Source organism: Mustela erminea, chromosome 12 (genome assembly GCF_009829155.1).
Source record: "Mustela erminea isolate mMusErm1 chromosome 12, mMusErm1.Pri, whole genome shotgun sequence".
Classification (NCBI taxonomy): Eukaryota; Metazoa; Chordata; class Mammalia; order Carnivora; family Mustelidae; genus Mustela; species Mustela erminea.
This window is the reverse complement of record NC_045625.1, coordinates 61347272-61368294: the sequence shown is the minus strand read 5'-3', so window position 1 is coordinate 61368294 and position 21023 is coordinate 61347272. Positions and strand designations below refer to the sequence as shown.

Here is a 21023-nt window from a genome sequence, read left to right as displayed (position 1 = left end):
TATTGATAGATAGGCATTTATAACATACTGTCAAGGATTAAAAGTAGATTACAAAATAGGATATTTTCCTTTTTAGTACACTTGCGTTGGCACCTGGGTGGCTCAGTTGGTCAAGTGACTGGCTCTTGATCTCAGTGTGGGTCTTGAACTCAGGGTTGTGAGTTGAAGCTCCCCACATTGGGCTCTGTGCTGGGTATGGAGGCTACTTAAAAAAGGAAAGAACGTACACATGTATTATAAATAATAGAGGGGTGTTTTTTTAATTTCTTTTTGCAAGGTTTTCCCCAGGAAGTTGGGACTTATGGGAATAGGTTTTCTCAAGGTTCAGGCTGAACAAGGAGGGGCCTGCACAGTGCTTTCCTGTAATCTGTGAGCCTTATTCCTCCTCCTGTTCCACCTCAACTCTTCCCTTCCTGCCATCCCTCACTTCTTTATAGCCCTTTTTTGGGAATTGTGGTGCCTCTTCCCCGTTTGATGAACACTGTATATGGCAGGGCTCAGCTATGGCCGGCAGCATTCGTGACCCCTCATGTGCAGGTTAACAGGCCTCCTATTTGTCTTCCGGGGTTATTCTACAGATTACAAGACAACAGGTGGTGCTGTATGCTCATACCTCGCAGTGCCCTGTGAGCTGCTGTTCTCTGAGGCAGAGTTATAGGAGCCCACACAGTCCTGGAATTTGATGTAGACAAGATGTTTGGATTTGAAGCCAATGGCCAAGAAAGAAATCTTGAGACTTTGGTGCAAAAATGTGGTTTTATTAAAGTATGGGGATAGGACTTGTGAGCAGAAAGAGCTGCAATGGGGTTATATGGAGTGGCCCATTATATACTTTCAGGTTGGGAGGGGGTTAGGGATAACACTAAGTCTCTAAGGAATTTTCAAAGCAAGGTTTCTAGGACCTTGAGGGGGCTAGCTATTGTGGGGTAAAGGTCATTTATTACCATCTAATCAAACCTTAGTCATGAGACCCTTCAGATGTGTATTGGTGGGCCATATGCTTGGGTGATGATTGCCAACATATATCTTGGGAGTTTAAAGATAAAGGCAACTTCTAAAGGAATTTTTATATGTTAAAGTAGACTTACAGCATTCTGTGGGTTGGGCTAAGATTACAGTTTGCCCTTCACAAAGTATTAACATCGAGGTAGTTGAGTCCCTAGAAGAATGTCACTCTGTTTCAAGGACTTGTCAGTGGGCTCTGGGTAGGCAGGGAATTTAATAATTTTTCTTCTGCCTTTGTTTCCCGTATCAGAATTCACTGGAGAAGGAACACAGATACTGTGGCCAAGTACAACAGATCAAAATAGAAATGCACTTTAATGTATGCGAATGGAGTAGGTTGAAAGTTCAGAAAACTTCTATACAAGATTGGTTATCAGTGGTGTATAATGAGAGACTGAATGTATATACTCACAGCTTTGTGTGTTGACTAATTTTTGCTTTGCCATACTCCAAAGACATTTTTACTTATGGGAGGAGGTATTTCTTTCCCCATTAACTGGATTCTAACCAGGGTAGCATGTAGTAGTACCTTCAGAACTGCTAGTTGCCCTCAAAGGTATGTATGTGTATTCCCTGTGAGTTGCAGTGGGATTTTTACCTTTCTTTGTGTACTAACTTCGATATAGAAATAAGAAGGAAAGAATACATTTTCTTACTAACATTTTTACTATTGGTGTTTTAAGAATTTCAAAGTTCTATTCTTGAAGTTTTTTTCATATGATAGCTTTTCTATTTGTTGCAAATCAGTGGATATTTTTAGTATACTGAGAAATTTAACAAAACAATAAAACCATAAAAAGCAAACAATACTGGTTATTTCAGTACTTCCTCTGAAAAGGAATGGAATGTGAAGATTCAAATGCTTGTGATTGAACCTTAGTTCAGTAACTGACAGTTTCACTTCTCTCTTTTTTTTTTTTTCTTAAGGTTCTTTCTTCCTTCCTTCCTCCCTTCCTCTCTCTTTCTGTCTGTCTCTTTCCCTCTCTCTTTTCTTTTCCTTCCTTTCTTCCTTCCTCTCTCTTTTCTCTTTTCTAGCACGCTGATCAGCGGGAGGATGAGCAGAGGGAGAGGGAGAGAGAATCTTAAGTGGACCCTGCACTGAGCTCAGAGCCTGTCACGGGGCTTAATCTTATGACCCTGAGATCATGACCTGAGCCAAAATCAAGAGTCAGATGCTCAACTTACCAGCCATCCAGGTGCCCCACTTCTCTTTTCAAATAAACAAAAGACCAGCTCTCAGACTAGGAAAAGTAAATGTTCAGATTTCTTACTAGGTAATACAGTTTGACTGTATTCTTTTAAAGTTAGCTGCTCAGGGATATGAATGGAAAAATAAAAATTCTTGTATGAAAATGTTTCACTAGTATTAAAATATAAGTGTATGCAAATTCATTTAAAACTTAAACAAACAAACAAACAACCCAGCTGTTTAGGTATTCTTAAAGCATATGGTGAAACATACTTTTTTTGGTAATGTAATGCAACAGTTTTGGAATCTGATGCACTTAGGCTCAAGTTTACAAAATGGATTTTTATGAAGTATATTCTTTTTCAGTCCATGCTTTGGGCCAGCTGTGGATGAATACATGTCGTGTCCAAAGTGCTTTCCAATGGGATTGGTTAGAGGCAGGTAAAGGAATGTTATTTCACACCTCCTTTTTTTTTTTTTTTTTAAAGATTTTATTTATTAATTTGACAGAGAGAGATCACAAGTAGATGGAGAGGCAGGCAGAGAGAGAGGGAAGCAGGCTCCCTGCTGAGCAGAGAGCCCGATGCGGGACTCGATCCCAGGACCCCGAGATCATGACCTGAGCCGAAGGCAGCGGCTTAACCCACTGAGCCACCCAGGTGCCCCTCACACCTCCTTTTGAAGGGGTGTGTCAGCTGACTTCACTTTCCTTCATGGCAAGGCAGAGGCTTCTTTGGGGGTGCTATCTCAGCTTCATAGGTGTTCTGACAACCTGTTTGCTTGCCTACTGCCTGCCTTCCTTTCTTCTTTTTTCCCTTCCCTTCCTTCTTATCAGTGAAGCTAACACTTGGGAAAAATTGGGCAACTTTTACTGTATTATGGTAACATATATATGCAGAATTGAAAATTCCCAAGGTTACTATTAAAAACAAACAGCTGTATTTGACATCCCTTGAGGCCAGCTGATGTCAGTTTTGTGCAGTTTTAATTGAAACATATAACTTGTTAACTGTTGAGAAAAAAGATAGCATGGTACTTGTGTATAGGCAATAAATTAAAGGTCAGGATGCTAAGAACTCTTTCATCCACACTTTCTCCTATTCCATTTGAATTTTGTTACATTGTCTTTATTTGCAGTTCAGAGCCCTGTTCTGATCTTTCTATGACACTTCTTATTTTCCTATTCTAAATAGATTTGTCTAAGAATGTGAGAAAAGAGTATGTTATTTCATGCCTTCTTATGGTATGCTGCATACTTTTGGTAAAATTAGTATTTATAACGAAGAATGCAGAGGTATTAGACTAATTTATGACTGCCCTTTAACATAAAAAAATTTATTCAGATTTCTTTGTGTCTTTTTGATTTTGCTACTTAACTTATTTTTCTGTGTTGTAAGGATTGTTACTGATGAGAGTGGACCACAAATATGTAATTCTGGAGTTAATTAAATTCTGTTTTCAAAATTAAAATTCTGAAAGCATCTAGAATGATAGAATTTTTTTATGAGGTGCTTTTTAGTTTAGGAAAGTTATAAGCTTGCTTTACTGCTTTTAAGATACATCATCTTATTGATTTCCTAGAATGTATCATCTCTTAATTTCTCTTGTGGCAAGAAGCACATTATCTGTTCCTGCTGTTTAGATTTTGCAAAACAGTTGTTCTCTCATCTGCCTATGAGCATGTATTAGGGTCTTCACATCTTCATGAGGGGATTAGGGGATTGCATGTAAAAAGGGACAAGAAACAACTGCCATGATGAAGAATTGGAGATGCTTGCCACTTTGAGGTTAGGGGTTAAATTCTCTTTCAATTCAAAAGAGATAGAAAATGATTGTTATAGTCCAGTCATTGTGAAGTCATTGTCCTCATTGTACTTGGCATTTTTTATGCTGTTTGATTGCAAAGATTTGATTTTTTCTAACTTTTTCAAGATTTATTTATTTGAGAGAGAGAAAAAGAATGTATGAGCAAGCATGTGAATGGGGGTATAGGCAGAGGGAGAGAATCTGTAAGCAGACTCCCCCAGTGAGTGCAGAGCCCCAAGAGGGGCTCTATCCTACCACCCGTGAGATCATGACCTGAGCTGAAACTGAGCTGGGAACTTAATTAACCGAGCCTCCCAGGCATCCCGTATTGCTTTTAACTCTTTAAGATGAAAAACTGTGTGGGAAGAAATCCATTTGTCTGTCACAAGAATAAAAAGATCTCTTGATTTTGTTTTTCTTTCCTTGAATGGTACAGCAACTTACATATCTTCCTTGGGCCTTGTTTTGGCTTTAATCTTGGTGGGTATACATTGTATTCAAGGTATAGCTCTTGAAGAACAAAGAGAGGGCCAGATAAACATGTTCAGATTCCACTGTAAGCTGTTGGTTAATAAATCTGACATGATCAGCTCATGGTAGTGACAGGATCTATGCTGGGTGTGAGAAGCCACCAAAGATAGTTTTTAGTATTTGAATATGTCCTAGGCTGAGCTGTTTATCACTGATTAATGCTAACAAAGGCACAAAGTAACACGGGAGTACCGGATGGGGAGGGTTAATTCCAGCATAATGGGTATCTGAAATGCTTTGTGAGAGAGTTAATATTTGAGCTGGTGGAGATTGGATGAGATTATTCTAGTATTGGTGGTTCAGAAGTTTAAGGGTGAAAGAGGAAATCCGCAGCTTGAGTAAAGTCATGACAGGATGTTTTTGATAGTTGTCTCTTTGTGGTTTGAAATGAAGTACTTTTAAAATGGTGGGTATAGCCAAGCTATGAAATACCTTGACTGTTACACAGAGAAATTTGGACCTTTTAATTTTTTGTGATGGAGAGCCATTGACCATTTTTGAGAAAAGTTTCAATATAAACCTTTATAAAACACAATGGTGAAAATACAATAATAGTTATATTTACAATTTTAATAAGAGCATTTTTCTTTTTTGTCTAGTTCTTTTGACTAATTAAACTTTTTTGACATTTATTCAGCAAATACATATTGAGTTCCAGTCACATGCAAGGTAATTCATATGTGGGGATGAAGTATGAATAAAACTAGATCTGTCCCATGAAGAGCTTTTAGCAGGATGTTTCATTTTATTTTAAGCATTGAATATTGCATGCTTATTAAGAAGACTGTGTCTTCTAAAATAAGACTGCATTTAGGGACAGACTCATAAATTCAGAGAACAAACTAGTGGTTGCCAGACAGGAGGGGTTTAGGGATATGGGCAAAATGGTTGAAGGGAATTGGGAGATACAGGCTTCCATTTATGAAATGAATGAGTCACGGGGATGAAAGGAACAGCATAGGGAATATAATCAATGGTGTTGTCATGGCCTTGTATGGTGACAGATGGTAGTTACATTTGTGGCTAGCATAGCGTAATATATAGAGTTTAAATCACTGTTATGTATCTGAAACTAATGTAATATTGTTTGCCAACTATTCTTTTTTTTTTTTTTTAAAGATTTTATTTATTTATTTGACAGAGAGATCACAAGTCGGCGGAGAGTCAGGCAGAGAGAGAGAGAGAGAAGCAGGCTCCCGCTGAGCAAAGCGCCCGATGCGGGGCTCGATCCCAGGACACTGAGATCATGACCTGAGCCGAAGGCAGCGGCTTAATCCACTGAGCCACCCAGGCGCCCCTGCCAACTATTCTTTAATTAAAAGTAAATAAGTCTGTATTTTTAAGAAATTTTGATCATCTTGAGTTTTTCCTTTTTGGCCAAATGACTGTAAAGCAGCATGTTTTCCTATGCTTGGTGGGTGGCCATATGATTGCGAATTACAGTGGAAACATCCCAGTTCCATTTATTTGTCTCTTTGATTTTTGGGATATGATATAATTAGAGTATTCATATTTTACCCATTAGTGATTAGTTAGGTCATCAAGCCTTTTGTTTGTTTGTTTAATGCAAGAGGGTTAAATCATTTACAGTAATATGAGTTATTTTCATTGACTGAAGTGACTTGCGGATATGAGAGATCAGGCATAAAGTGGAGGCGCCTGCAATCATTGCTGGGCGGCTCCTGCCTTGACTTCTTTCTTCCAGTGATCTTGTCTCCACCCTATCTAGGTCAGTCATTCCAGTGGTCTTAATATGTGCACTGTCTTCTTAATTCCAGTTTCAGAAATCTCATCCTGTGACAAGGTGACTCCTTGTCTCTTCAGCTCATTCCTTCTACTACCTTAATCCCAGTACACCCTTGAACTCGAGCAGTAACTAAAAAGCCATTGATCATACTTTTCATGGTTGCTCATTCCCCTCATGCTCTCACTTCTTCTCCGGCAAATTATATCCTATCATTGTCATCTTTCTCTTCACACTATAGCCCTTCTCTTACTTGTCACATCTGCATCTGGTTCCGCTCACCTATCTCCCTGCTCTCCATGCTTGTCCCTATGTAGCCTTACTGTGGCTGGGGACAAGCACACAACTATCCCAACTGCTCTTTCCAGATCCAAGACCTCAGGTGGACATTTTATTATGCCCAGCAGTCTAGCCACATCCTCTAGATCCCTTTCTTGTCTCCATCCTCATTCTCTCTTATGTGCCTTTCTTCTCATTTCAGTGAAAACATGAGAGAACTTCACAGATTCCCAACAGCACCAAAGCCCATATACTCAATCTCCTGTTCTGTCACTCTGGATAAATTGTTTTTGCTTCTACTTGAGGTCACTTGTGCACATAACTCCAGTCCCCCTTGCACCTTCAAGAACACTGCTTCACCAGTTCCTCAGTCCAGCATTGTCAGCATTTTTTTTTTTTTTTTCAGCATTGTCAGTTTTTCCTTCCTTACTGGATCATTCTTATCTTCCTACAAGCTGTTATTTCTCCTATCTGAAAGAGTCTTGTAATCCCTCTTCTCATCATGCTTATAACCCCCCCCCTTTTATTGCTTCTTTTTTTTCCCAGTATCTCTTTAACTGCCACACTCTTCGACCCTCTCTATGCTCCCAGAACTTCTTTTGTCAAAATCCCTGATAACCCAATGTTGCTAAATTGTATTATTTTTTAATTCTCATCTCACCTGACCTATTAGCAGCATGTGATACAACTGCATTTCATTCTCCTTGAAGATCTTCTTTCCTTGGTTTCTCAGAACACTGCACATTTCTGATTTCCTTCCATATTACCCAATTTGTCCTTCTCAGTCTCTTTTGGTGGTTTCCTCTATCTCTGAAACAGCATCCCATTGAAGAACTCTAGGGCTTAGTTCTTGGGTTCCTCTTTTCTATCTACATTTGCACCCTTATGACTGAATTCAGTCTTGCAGTTTTAAATATCATCCATATCTTGATTTCTTCTGACTACTAAATTTATATCTTTATTCTAGACTTTTCCTCTGAACCCTCAAACTTCTGTGAAGTGATCCAGGCTGATAACTCCATTTGGATGTATAATAAGCTTCACAGACTTAAGTCCAGTAACTGCTCTTACCAGTTTCTACATCTTTTTAAATTACAACTCCATTCCCCTAGTTGTTTAGACCCCAAACTCTGGAGTCTTCAGTGATATCTTCCTTTCTCTTTAATTACAAATCCATTATCTCCACGATTTTCCATCTTCCAAATCTATGGGAAAGTGACCACTTCTCACCACTCTAGCCACTACATCTCTGGTGCAACCACTGTTATCACTGGCCTGAATTGTCCTAGTGACTCTCAAAGTCTCCCTTTTCCTGTCAATTCTTAATTTAGAGGCCAGAGGGACACCTTTAAAACCTTTTTTCAGATTGTACACCTTTCTGCTTGAAATCTCTTTATCATGACTTCCCATTTCATGTATATTAATATTTAAAGATCTTACTAGGTACACAAGTGCTACATGATTGCTCTTTAGCCAACATATGTCATCTCCAGACACAGGTACTCTTCACCTCTTTGATTCCTTTACTACCCCTCTGCTTCTCGAACATTAAGCCCAATCTTCTGCACCAAGGAGGAGGCAGGAAGGTAGGGCTGAGATGGGGATGGGAAGGGAATGTGGGCCCAGTGACAGCAGTTGCTTTAGACCAGCCTCCCAGGTAGTCTCCTTCTGCTGCCTTCTCAAGGCATTTCAGACTTAGCTTTAGTGAAAACTCTGCTGTTATCTGGCCCCAGGTCCTACTCTGTCTCTTCTGTTTTTCTATGCCCTGCCTATACCTGTTCTGTCCCTTAATTCAGTCCTCAAATTATTCCAGTGTTTAACATTTCACCTGTTTTCTGCTGGGGCCAATTCATACTATGTTGACCCAGAAAACTCTTTTGGATTTTGTGAGAGGGTTTTTTTATTAAATATAAAAACTGAAAATATATATTTTTTAAACTAATTTTTCTTTTGGTCTCTGGATTCTGCTTTGCCATTGATATAGATACAAGTAAGTTGTGTACAGTATCAATTTTTTTAAATTAAAAATTATGGTGGTAGAGATTTTTGTTGACCAGAGTAAGGCCTTCAACTCATACTAATGTGTCTGGCATTAGTTCTTTCTCTTTAAAAACATATTTTGATACCATGTTTTGTGTTAGCGAGTCTTGGGTATGCTGCTTTTGAAGTTCTGAAATGAACAAGGCATATGACAATGAGCATTCAGGGAATCCCGTATTCTTTTTACTATTTGACTTTCTAAGACTTTTCTTGAGGGCTCAGTATTCCTTTTGAAGCTTGTGGAGTATGGGTTCTTGATCACAGACCATTCATTGTTTCTTCTCTAAATTTCTCTGTGGATGCCTGAGTTGCGCTTCCCTGGGACTTGTTATGATCGTATGTCAACATTGCAGGGCTGTCACTGTTGATGACGTATCTCACATGATAGCCGTGGAAGGGTTTCTGATGGAATAATTGTGATATAAATGTTACTGTATGATGTGGTTACCATAGAAAAGTATGTGGATCAGATAAAAGAGATACAAACTTCAATAATTTGGGCTAACTCGCTTTCTTTTGTCTAGGATAAGCTCAATTCCAGAACTCTCTTCACCTGATATAGTGGAATGATGGTTTATCATGGGCTCCTTCCTTGTTTGGAAAATTGCCGTTATAAAACATGTTTTTAAAGAAATTTTTACAGTAGATCATTGTAGTTCCCTTTCTCCCCAGCCCCCAGTTAACGTGAATTATTTATTTATTTTTATTGAGATTCAGATCTCTTTGAGATTCAAGATTTCATCAATTACAATTCAAGTTCAAAGTCAGGTTTTGTTTTTGCTTTTGATTTTATGGTAGCTGAAATGATGTATTACCATTTCTTGAGAAATTTAGGGTTTATATTTTATAAAAAGGCACGGGGATGTGGAAAGGCACTGTTTTTTGTTTTGGTGTTTTTTTTTTTTAATGTGGAGTTGCAGTCATCCTAGAGTACTGGGATTACCAGTCACTGAAGTGGAACTTTGCAGATGGATCCTTAATGGACCCTGAATTCCCCTTCAATGGATTACAATGAACATGAACACTTTCTAAGAACAGCCATTGCTAATGATAAAATCTTGTGGTAAGAGCAACTGTATGGGCAGCATGTCTTCATTTTGCTCTTAAAAGTGACCTTGTGACCAGCTGGTGATAGTAAAAATAAAGTCTTTTTCTCTGATGGTGGTTTGTTGATAAGCCAGGTTTCTCCTTTGTGTGAGTAACTTATCCTCTGTGATGGCAAGTGGGTATTAGGCATTGGGTCTTACAAGAAAATACTTCTCAAAGTGATAGACTTCAACTGGGAGAGGCATCTGTGGTGGTAGTGGCAAAATAAAACTGACCTTGTCAGAGTTTGATAGGTCCACTCATGTCTTTCAGCTTTAATTTTCTCATCATTTAATATGTGAATGTGTGTAAAATGTGTTGATATGAGAATTAAATGAGCAAATATAAGGGGGGTTCACAAATGAAACAAGTATGAGGTGGTATTAGAGAAGGAGATGTAGAGAGAAAATCAGCAAAAGAGGGATCAAAATGAAAATGAAGGGAAGGGAAATATAAGGTGAAAGGTGGAATCTTATTCTCTAAGTGTGTGTTTTCATTTTTTGCTTTGGTTAGATTTTGTAGCTATAGTCAATTTTTGCATAATCAGAATTATTTCATGAGTGGCTCATAACAACAGTTACAATATGAAGCTGATTATCTGCCTCTCAATGAGAAGCCACAGGATCTTTCTGGTATTAACTTCTACCCTCCTTTATGTCTCATTCTGCAATCTAGGGTGGATAAGGCCTGGTGCTAAGAACACATGCTGGGAAAAACAAATCAAATGCCTCCAAACATTGTTTATCTCAGATATAGATTAGAATTGTAAAACAATTGGGATATGTTAAGTAGTTTTCAAATTATTAGACAGTGTTCTTAATGTTATGACTTACCTGAGGAACTATATTATAGGGTTTTAGAATTTGTAGTTAGCATCATAAATGTTTTTTAGATGATCTGGTCATTCTCAGTTGTATTGTTGCCTCTTAATTGTTGCCCAATTTTGTTTTATTTTATTTATTTATATTTTTAAAGATTTTGTTTATTTATTTGACAGATAGAGATCATAAGCAGGCAGAGAGGCAGGCAGAGAGAGGGAGAAGCAGGCTCCCTGCTGAGCAGAGAGCTGGACTTGATCCCAGGATCCTGAGATCAGATCTGAGCTGAAGGCAGAGGCTTTAACCCACTGAGCCACCCAGGCGCCCCTGCCCAATTTTATATTTATAAACATGCCAATATTATTGGTATGTGCAATTAAATATATGTGTCTTTCTTTTCCTTAGTTGTTACTTATATGATTGGTGGGAAATATATTGGGTAACTAGTTTCTCAGTAAGGTCAGTGTAGAATTTTTACCATTACCATTTGAAGAAAATATACTCTTCAGGCTTTATACTTAAGAACACGCCTGACCATTTTTACCTAGGCTCTCAGGTGATGGTAACAGAAGAACTGATGACATTATTAGATAATCATTAATTAGAATATGAGATGTATCAGACTTACCCCCAAAGCAAGAAGCTTCCCTTTGAGGTGGCCCTCCATCCTCTCTGTGGGATGACCCTCTCAAGGCATTCTTTTTTTTTTATTGACTTTTTAAAATTTATTTATTTTTTTAATAAACATATAATATATTATTAGCCCCAGCGGTACAGGTCTGTGAATTGCCTGGTTTACACACTTCACAGCACTCACCATAGCACATACCCTCCCCAATGTCCATAACCCCATCACCCTCTCCCTACCTCCATTCTGATTGTTACTTTGTCTGACCACTCACCTAAAACTGCTTGAGTGATTGGCCTATACCTTACCCAAACTCAGTATTAACCTTTGTTCTCATCTTACTTGACTTTCAGTAGCATCGGGCCACTCTTCCCATTTTGAAAAGCTACCTCATCTTGGTTACCACACTCTCAGACTCTTGGAAGGAGTCACCATACTTACTTCTCTGCTTCCTCACCTCACACTGATGCTTTAACACACTCACACACTGGGCTTTAACATAGCTTCCATCAAGGTCTTCTCTGGGCCAAAGCCATTAGGGAGTTCCCCATCCTCGTTTTATGTAACTTCTCCATCCTTGAAACATGAGCTTCTTTAGTCTCCATTTAACACCATATTCACCTGGTTTTCTTTCTCCTCTCTGGCTATTTCTCATCCTCCTTTATTAGGCCTCTGAATATTAGAAGGTCACAGAGGTCTGCCCTTGGCCCTATTCTTTATCTTTAAGGTCTTTATTGATTTAGTTATTTGTCTTACATTTACTAGAAGGTAAGTCCCTTGTGAGCAGGCACTTTTGTTTGTCTTGTTTGTGCTGTATGTCCTGTGCCCACAAAAATGCTGAGATAGTAGGTGCTGGCTGCTTGGCTTTACTTTTAATAACTCCTCTCACAGTGTGGACTTGGGTGTCGTAGTTTCCCCAAGATTGTAGTCAGTATTTCTTTGATCATCTTGCGCATTACTTAAGTATCCTGGAACACCATTTATACTTCACTCACCCATGTGCTGTTTTTCCATTAAGGATACTACATCTTTGTAGCAGATAAAAGCTGGAGTCTTTTGCTGTGTTAATGGTGCCTCTTTCATTATACCCCATGATTAGTCACTTTACTTATTGCATTGTTCCTACCCATTTCTTTTTCAAACATTCACCTTTTAACCACCGTGGAGGTTGATGGTTACCCTTGGCTCTAGCCTTCCTCTGAAAATATGTCAGATTACTCTGAGAATACAAAACTCTGAAATTCCTTCGTGAAAGGATTTTAAGCAAGGAAGCATAGCTGCCAGGATTCTTTAAGTCTCTGTTTCCTGAGACACACATGCAGGGCTCTCTACGGCTTGTCTGTAGCCCGTTTTCCAGTCTGTTGGCCCAGCACTGCCTATACCCTGTGCTTTAGCAGAAATGAATTACCTTATACCCCACACCTGTGCTTCTTCATCTCCCTGCTTTGCCTTGTGCTCTTACTGAAATATGTTCTTTATCCAAACTCTACATACTTCAAGGCCATTTCAGCTGCTTCGTTTTTGGGAAGATTTATCTGCTTACCCTAAGCTTGAAGTAATCTCTCTCTACTGTGAAATCCCTAGTTATCTTTACCTTAATTACAGTGCTTAGACTTTTCTTTCTTGTGTTTGCTTATGTCTAATATCCCTTGTAGGTCACTGAAGACAAATGCTTGGCCCTTGCCTTTTGTTCAATAAATATTGAAGGAATGAAAGAGACTTGAACTCATTTAAAGAAACTAAATGCCCTTTTACTATTTACTTACCTATCCTGGGTGTCAGATCTCTTTTAATTGTGTTTATTCTTCCATTTCCAAGTTAATAACAGCTAACATTTGAGTGTAATGCTTTACTTTTCACAAAGCAGTGTACATGTTATCCTGTTTGACACCCCCTTCACCCCTTTCAACAGTTCAGTAAGGAGGTAGTGTATGTAAGCTATAGAACAGGATAGAAATTAAGTGTAGAGGCTGTTCTGAAATACCAACTGAGTATTACTCCCACCTTAAAAGACCACCAGAGACGTGAGTCAAAGCCAAGCAGCAAGGGTCGTTTATTGCAGGTTCAAACCTGGACCTCTGCGCTGCTCGTTGCCGATAACGCCGAGAGGTCCGGAGCTGGATCGGTGCAGGATTTTTATAGACAGATACAAACAAGTTTCGGGTAGGGCTGAGCTGATTGGTTGACAGTTTGAACAGGTATACTTGGCGTCAGTGGATTGGGTCAGGGGACCCACACGCGAAAGCAGGGGTCGGAGCGAAAGCAGACAAAGGGTCCCCGCAAAAGCAGACAAAGCAATCTTACAGAAGCAGAACTGGCGGGTTAGCCCACGCGCGCGAAAAAGCAAGCGTTGGTACAGAAACGAAACTAGCTGGTTAACAGGATAAAAATGCACTTCTAGCCAGGGGGTTCTTTTGGTCTTTCAGTTCCTTTAGTCAAGTAGCTACTTTGGCTGCTCTGCCCCAGTCATTGGTCCAGGAACTTTGTCCTCTCTATTGAGTTGACTCTTTTTAGCAGCTCCATTTTATGGAGAAAGAAACTGAAGCCCATGAGTTACCTGTTTTGAAGTTAACCAGCTGGTATCTTAGTCAGATTTGCAAACCAAATTTGAGATATGTAAGAAGGAAGGATATTTTGTGGGTGCCAGAAAATATGTAAGAAGTCCGTCTTTACTATTTTAAAGAAATTATAGAGATTTTTCTTTCAAATGTTTTTTTTAGTTTTTAAGGATTAACATCACTTGATTTCTACAACCCTCTGCCACTTCTTTCTTTAGTGGCTCATAAGGGTCTCATTTTTGAAAGGTCATTAATTTCACTGGCCCCTGAAGAATGTTACTACTCTTAATGAGTCCTGAGAGTCTTGGGGATATTAGTCTCATTTTAACTCTTCCTGGTATAATTGGATCAATGTGATGCTTTTGACTTAATTGGTTTCAGTTTGTCAGAGGAGAAAGACATTTTCCTTGGTGCTGTGCTAGAATATCTGTTTTCCAAGACTCCTCACAGAAGTAAAATTAATCAGAGTCAGCAGTTCTTGGGATCTCCTATGGGTCAGATATAGCCACTGATGGGAAATACTCTAGGGCAGCAGAGGTAAGGTTTTTGGGATATGTGTGCTGAATTTTCACATCCTGAGAATAACTTCTGCCCCATTCTGTCAGTATTTACAGAATTGTCTACATGAATTGTTTCTGTAAATTTCTCTGTAATCTTTTTATATAAACCCTTTCATTTTTTTATTGAGCACCTAATACAGAGAATGCCTAGAAAATAAAGCAGCTATTTATGTTAGTGGCATTTACTTAAAAATATATTTTAAAGCGATCTACACAGTGTAATTACTTGTATGTCTTAAGCAGTTAGTATCCCTTTGTTCTAATAAGGTGATAAAGCTAATCTAGTAGTTCTTCCACTTTCATGTACAGAAGAAATCTGGAATTCCTATTAAAAAAATGTAGAAGCAGGCCTCTACTCCTCTGTAGCTGTATTTCATAGCAAGCATCTTAAGAGTATTCTGATGCCTGTAGCCCTCTGAATGCATATTGAAATACACTACTGTAATCTTGTCCTTGCCTGTGACTACTGTCTTATGCCAGAATCCTTCAGGGTAACACCTGCAATTACAGTTTCCTGACTCTGCAGATGTTTGGATTACTTTGTCTCCCTTCCCCCCATCTCCCTACAGACCCTTTAGGCCTTGATCCCTGTAATGAGTGCAGCAGGCATCATTGGATACTTACTTTTTTTCTATATAGGATATGCCCTACCCTCCTTCTTGGCACCTCCAGGCTGAAACTACCATCACCTCACTATAGTTGCTTGAAACAGTATATATTGAACAAAATAATTTTCATGAGAAAAATATTGGTTAACAATTAGTGAAACACACAAATAGAGTTATAAGATTTAAAGTTTAAGGTCATAGTAATTAGTGCTTTATTAAGAAATATACTTCATTACTTAATAAAGATACTTCTATATACCCAGTAAATGGCCCTCAAGTAAATATTTATGTTTAATAATAATTTCCTCCATATCAGTGAATACTAGCCTTCTTGGGGCTGTGGATGTCAGTAAGCACTGCTCATATCTTAATGGAAGTCTTATCTGGGAAAAATGTTTACTGTGGAGCTATATGTGAGAATTATATCAGCTTATAAGAAAATGGACTATTAACTCTCTAAAGGTACTAACAGTTACAAAGAAATCGTAAGTCATAATGTGACCAGGTCCCTGGCTTAGTACTACAGGCTGGACATAGGTGCATGAGAACAGAAAAAGTACCTGAGGTTTAGCAGGGAAATGAATTCCCATGTGTGTAGCCATCAATAAATCAGTCGTGCCCTGAAGAAGAGTAGGAGTAATATGAGAGAGACTCTGCCATGGTGTTTGGGGTTGGGTAATAGGGATGGATTGGATGCCACTAGGAAAATAACTTCATGAGGGATTCTGGATTCTTACAGGTATGTAGCTATTCAAGTGGTGGGGTCATGTTGTCCATCAGACAAAAGCTGTAGCCAGAGTACAGAGAGGGGAAAGTATGTGATGGTTTCAGTGACCAAGTGGGCCATCCTGGTTCTCTTGTGCATAGACTTTGGGAACTAAGATTTGGGATATATTATTATGGCTTAAAATATTGGCCCTAGCAATGCCCCATCCCTTTCTTTTTTTAATCTCTTAGTCTAGGGCACTCAGGAAAAAGTTTGTTGAAAAAGTGTACACTTGGGGAAAGGAGGGGTTGATGGTAACAGAGTAGGAGGACTGCTCACCTCATTTTGCAAATACAACTAGATAACTATAAAATCATCCTAAATACCACAGAAATTAAGTGAAAGACTGGCAGAAAAAAACTCCACAACTAAAGGTAGAGGCGAGGACACATTAAGAAGGTAAGAAGTGTGGAGGTGTGATTTGGAAGAGAAATGGATTGTGGCCACCAGAGTAGGGAGGGAGCCACAGTTGCAGAGGAGGGTGAGAGACAGACTAGCACACAGGGCAGTGCATGGGGGAAAACGAATCCCAATAGTAATTGGATTGGAAAGTGAGGGAGGCTGAATTTTGTGAGTTCTGGCAACCAGTGAGGCTAAAGGTCTGGGCTTGGCTTGGGAAGAGCCTTGGAGGACATTGGGGCTGCTCTTGGAAAGAAGTTAAGCAAACAACCCATGGACATACAGTGTGAAAATAGTGATCTGAAGAGCTCATGGGTCACACAGTGGGGAGGTTATTTGTTCATCTCAGAGTGTGTTCCAGAGAGGCATTGTTCATAGAGAGACCTCTCCAGGAGCAAAGGAATGAGCAAGTGCCATTTCCCTTCCTCACCCCTTAGCATAGGCACACGGTTATGAATGGAACCAACATAGCACTGACACTTGCTATCTTATACCAAGCATACCACACCGTACCCCACCCCACCCCCACTTTGGTGGTGCCTCCCTTCCCAGACAACTTGCCTCAGTCCCAGTGCAGCAGATCCCTCCCCCAGAAGAATAGCCCAAACCCCCACCAAAACCCTGTCTCACAACCCGAGACTTTTTGTGGAGCATCAGTTCCAGTGGTGATGGCGACAAGTCTTATTTCACAAGCAGACCAGAGCACACCTAGTTAAAACATGTCACATTCAGGCCAGGGACCAAAGACTGCCCACAATAGGCAAACAGGCCTGAAGGATAAAGATACCAGGACAAAACAACAGAGCACACGTGGCACACGTTGGAGACACTCCTGAGTCAGTGGGGTCAAACTTAAATGACCATCAACTTAGTATAGACTGCCAAATGCAGAAGAAGTTGTTCTACAAACCTAATGGTAACCATATACCAAAAACCACTAATATGCAAAGAATAAAGAGAAAAAATCCATATATATATATATATATATATATATATATATATATATATATAAATAAAACTAAAGAAAATCAGCAAACCATGAAAGAGAGAAAGAGAAGAAAGGATCAGAGAATATTGTCAGAAACAACCATAAAACAAATAATAAAATGAATAATTACTTTGAATGTAAATGGACTAAAGGCTCAAATCAAAAGACATAGTGTGACAGAGTAAATTAAGACAAAACCAATCAAGACCCATCTATAAGAGACTCATTTAAGATGAAAACACACCTGCAGATTGAAAGTGAGGGAGTGGAGGGGCACCTGGGTGACACAGTTGGTTAAGCGTCTCTTGGTTTCAGCTTAGTTTGTGATGTCAAGCCTCTTGTCAGGCTCCATGTTCATCATGGAGTCTGCTTAGTATTCTCTCTTCCTCTACTCCCCTGCCAAGCTCATGCTTTCTCTCTCTATAAAATAAATAAATAAATCTTTTTTTAAAAAAAAAAGTGAGAGGATGGAGAAACATCTGTCCTGCAAATGATATCAAAGAAACCTGAGATGGCTCTATTTATATCATATAAACTAGACTTTTAAAATGAAAACTATAACCAGAGACAAAGAAGGACACTATATCATAGTAAGGGGACAATCCAACAAGAAGTTAAAACAATTATAAATACTTACGCACCCAACATGGGAGCGCCCAAATACATAAAACAATTGATGACAAACACAAAGGAACTAATTGATAATAATACAATAATAGCAGGGGAGTTTACCACCTGACTTACCTCAATGGACTAATCATCTAAACAGAAAATCAACTAAGAGACAATGGCTTTGAATGACACATTGGACCAGATGGGCTTAACAGGTATATTCAGAGCATCCCATCTTAAAACAGCAGAATACACATTCTTCTCAAGTTCACATGGAACGGTCTCCAGAATAGATCATATACTAGGTCACAAAACATGCCTCAAGAATTCAAAAAAAATTGAAATCCTACTATGCTTATTTTCTGACCACAATGTTACAAAACTAGAAGTCAGTCACAAGAAAAAATTCTGGAAAGACCACAGATGTATGAAGTTGAATAACATGGTACTAAGCAGTGAATGTGTCAACCAAGAAATACAAGAAGAAATAGAAAAGTACATGGAAACAGGTGAAAGTGTTTCCAAAACCTTTGGGATATAGCAAAAGCAGTTCTAAGAATTTGATAGCAATATAGGCCTTTCTCAAGAAGCAAGAAAAATGTCAAACAACCTATCCTTACATGACGTAAAGGACCTAGAAAAATAGCAACACACAAATCTAAAAGCAGCAGGAGGAGAGAAATAAATAGAGTAGAAATAAATGATATAAAATAAATGATATAAAAGCCAAAAATACATTAGATCACAGATCAATGGAACCAGCAACCAGCTGGTTCATTGAGAAAAAAGTCAGTAAAACTGGTAAACCTCCAGCCAGACTTAATAAGAAAAAAAAGAGAAAGGATCCAAATAAATAAAATCACAAATTAGAGAAGAGATAAAACAACCGACACCACAGAAATACAAATAATTATAATAGAATAATAAGAGAGAATATTATGAAAAACTATATGCCAACAAATTAGACCAGCCAGAAGAAATATATAAATTCCTGGAAACATATTAACTACTAAAACTGAAACAGGAAGAAATAAAAAAATTGAAGAGATCAATAACCAGCAAAGAAATTGAATCAGTAATCCAAAAACTCCCAACAAACAAAAGTCAGGGTCAGATGGCTTTCCAGGGGAATTCTGCCAAACATTTAAAAAAGAATTTATACCTATTCTACTCAAACTATTCCAAAAAATAGAAGAGGGAGGAAAATTCCCAAATTCATTCTATGAGGCCAGCATTACCCTGATATCCAAATCAGATAAAAACACCCGAAAAAAAGAGAACTATAGGTCAGTGTCTCTGTTGAACATAGATACAAAATCTGCAACAAAATAGTAATAAATAAGATCTAATAAATACATTAAAAAAATCATTCATCACAATCACATGGGATTTATTCCTAGATTGCAACGGTGGTTCAGTATTCACAGATCAATCAACATGATACATCACATCAATAAAGGAAAGATAGGAACCATATGTTTATTTCAAGACACAGGAAAAATACTTGACAAAGTACAACATCCATTCATGATAAAACCCTCAACAAAGTAGATTTAGAAGGAACATACCTCCAAATAATAAAAGCCATCTATGAAAAACCCACAGCTAACATCACTCTCAGTGGGGAAAATGGAGAACCTTTTCCCTAAGGTCAGGAACAAGACAAGGATGTCCAGTCTCATCCCTTTTATTCAACGTAGTACTGGAAGCCCTAGCCATAGCAATCAGATGATGAAAAGAAATAAAAGGCATCGAAATTGGCAAGGAAGAAATAAAACTTGCACTGTGGGCAGATGACATGATACTATATATTAAAAACCCTATAAACTTCACCAAAACGTGCTGGAACTGATAGATGAATTCAGTAAGTCTCAGGACACAATCAGTATACAGAAGATCTGTTCTATTTCTATACAGTAATAATGAAGTAGTAGAAGGAAATTAAGAAAACAATCCCATTTAGAATTGCACCAAAAATAATAAGAAAATTAGGAATAAACCTAAGCAGAGAGGTAAAAGATCTGTACTCTGAAAACTATAATAAACACTGATGAAAAGAAATTGATGATGACATAAAGAAATGGAGTGATATTCCATGCTTGTGGATTAGAAGAACAAATATTGTTAAAATGTCTATACTAACCAAAGCAATCATTTAATGCAATCCCTATCAAAATACCAAGAGCATTTTTCACAGAGCTAGAACAAATAATCCTAAAATGTGTATGGAACCACAAAGACTGCAAAGAGCCAAAGCAGTCATGAAAAGACAAAGCAAAGCTGGAAGCAGCATGATTCTGGATTTCAAGTTATATTACAAAGCTGTGGTGATCAAAGCAGTATGCTATTGGCACAAAAATTGACACAGATATAAATAGAATAGAATAGAAAACCCAGAAATAAATGCACAATTATATGGTCAAATAATGTTTGACAAAGCACGAAAGCATATACAATGGGAAAAATTCTCTTCAAGTAGTACTGGTGTGGGGGGATGCCTGGGTGGCTCAGTCGGTTGGGTATCTGCCTTCAGCTCAGGTCAGATCCTAGGGTCTTGGAATCAAGCCCTGCATCAAGCTGCCTGCTCAAGAGAGTCTATTTTCTCCTCTCCCTCTGCAGCTCCCCCTGCTTATGCTCTCTCTCCATCAAATAAATGAAATCATTAAAAATAAAAAAAAGTTTTAAAAGCTCCAAAGAAACAAGTGGTATTAGGAAAATTGGACAGCAGCATACAAAAGAATAAAACTGGACCACTTTCTTATATCATATACAAAAATAAATACAAAATAGATTAGATAACTACATGTGAGAATTGAACCCATAAAAAACCAAGAAGAGAACATAGGCAGTAACTTCTTTGACACCAACTGTAACAACTTTTTTCTAGATATGTCTCCTGAGGCAAGTGAAACAAAAGTACAAATAAACTATTGGGATTACATAAAAATAAAAAGTTTTTGTACAGTGGGGCAACAGTCAACCAAACTAAAAGGCAACCTGTAGAATGGGAGAAGATGTTTGCAAGTGACATAGCCAATAAAGGGTTAGTATCCAAAATAGGTAAAGAACTTCTAAAACGCAACACCCCAAAACCAACTAATCCAATTAAAAATGGGCAGAAGACATGAACAAACATTTCTCCAAAAAAGATATGTAGACACATGAAAAGATGCTTATCTTCACTTACCATCAGGAAAATACAAATCAAAACTACAATGAGATACCACCTCACACCTGTCAGAATGGCTAAAATGAACAACACAGGAAAGAACAGATGTTGGCAAGGATGCAGAGAAAGGAGAACCCTCTTACATTGTTGGTGGGATTGCAAACTGGTGCAGCCACTGTGGAAAAGAGTGTGGAGGTTCCTCAAAAGATTAAAAACAGAACTACCCTATGAACTAGC

At 38.4% G+C, this 21023-nt stretch overlaps 1 protein-coding gene across 25 annotated transcripts in view; it reads left to right on the top strand.

The window, feature by feature from the left end:
* The window catches only part of KDM4C (lysine demethylase 4C), a 507226-nt gene that overhangs the window by 173603 nt on the left and 312600 nt on the right, over window positions 1–21023 (top strand). The window contains exon 9 of one of the 25 annotated variants that reach the window (XM_032308083.1): window positions 9119–9753. The exons of the other annotated variants lie outside the window; for them this stretch is intronic. Within the exon in view, the coding sequence (XP_032163974.1) occupies window positions 9119–9151 (33 nt within the window). The 3' untranslated portion in view covers window positions 9152–9753. Of the gene's footprint in view, window positions 1–9118; window positions 9754–21023 lie in introns of those variants that run through there. 25 annotated transcript variants of the gene reach the window in all.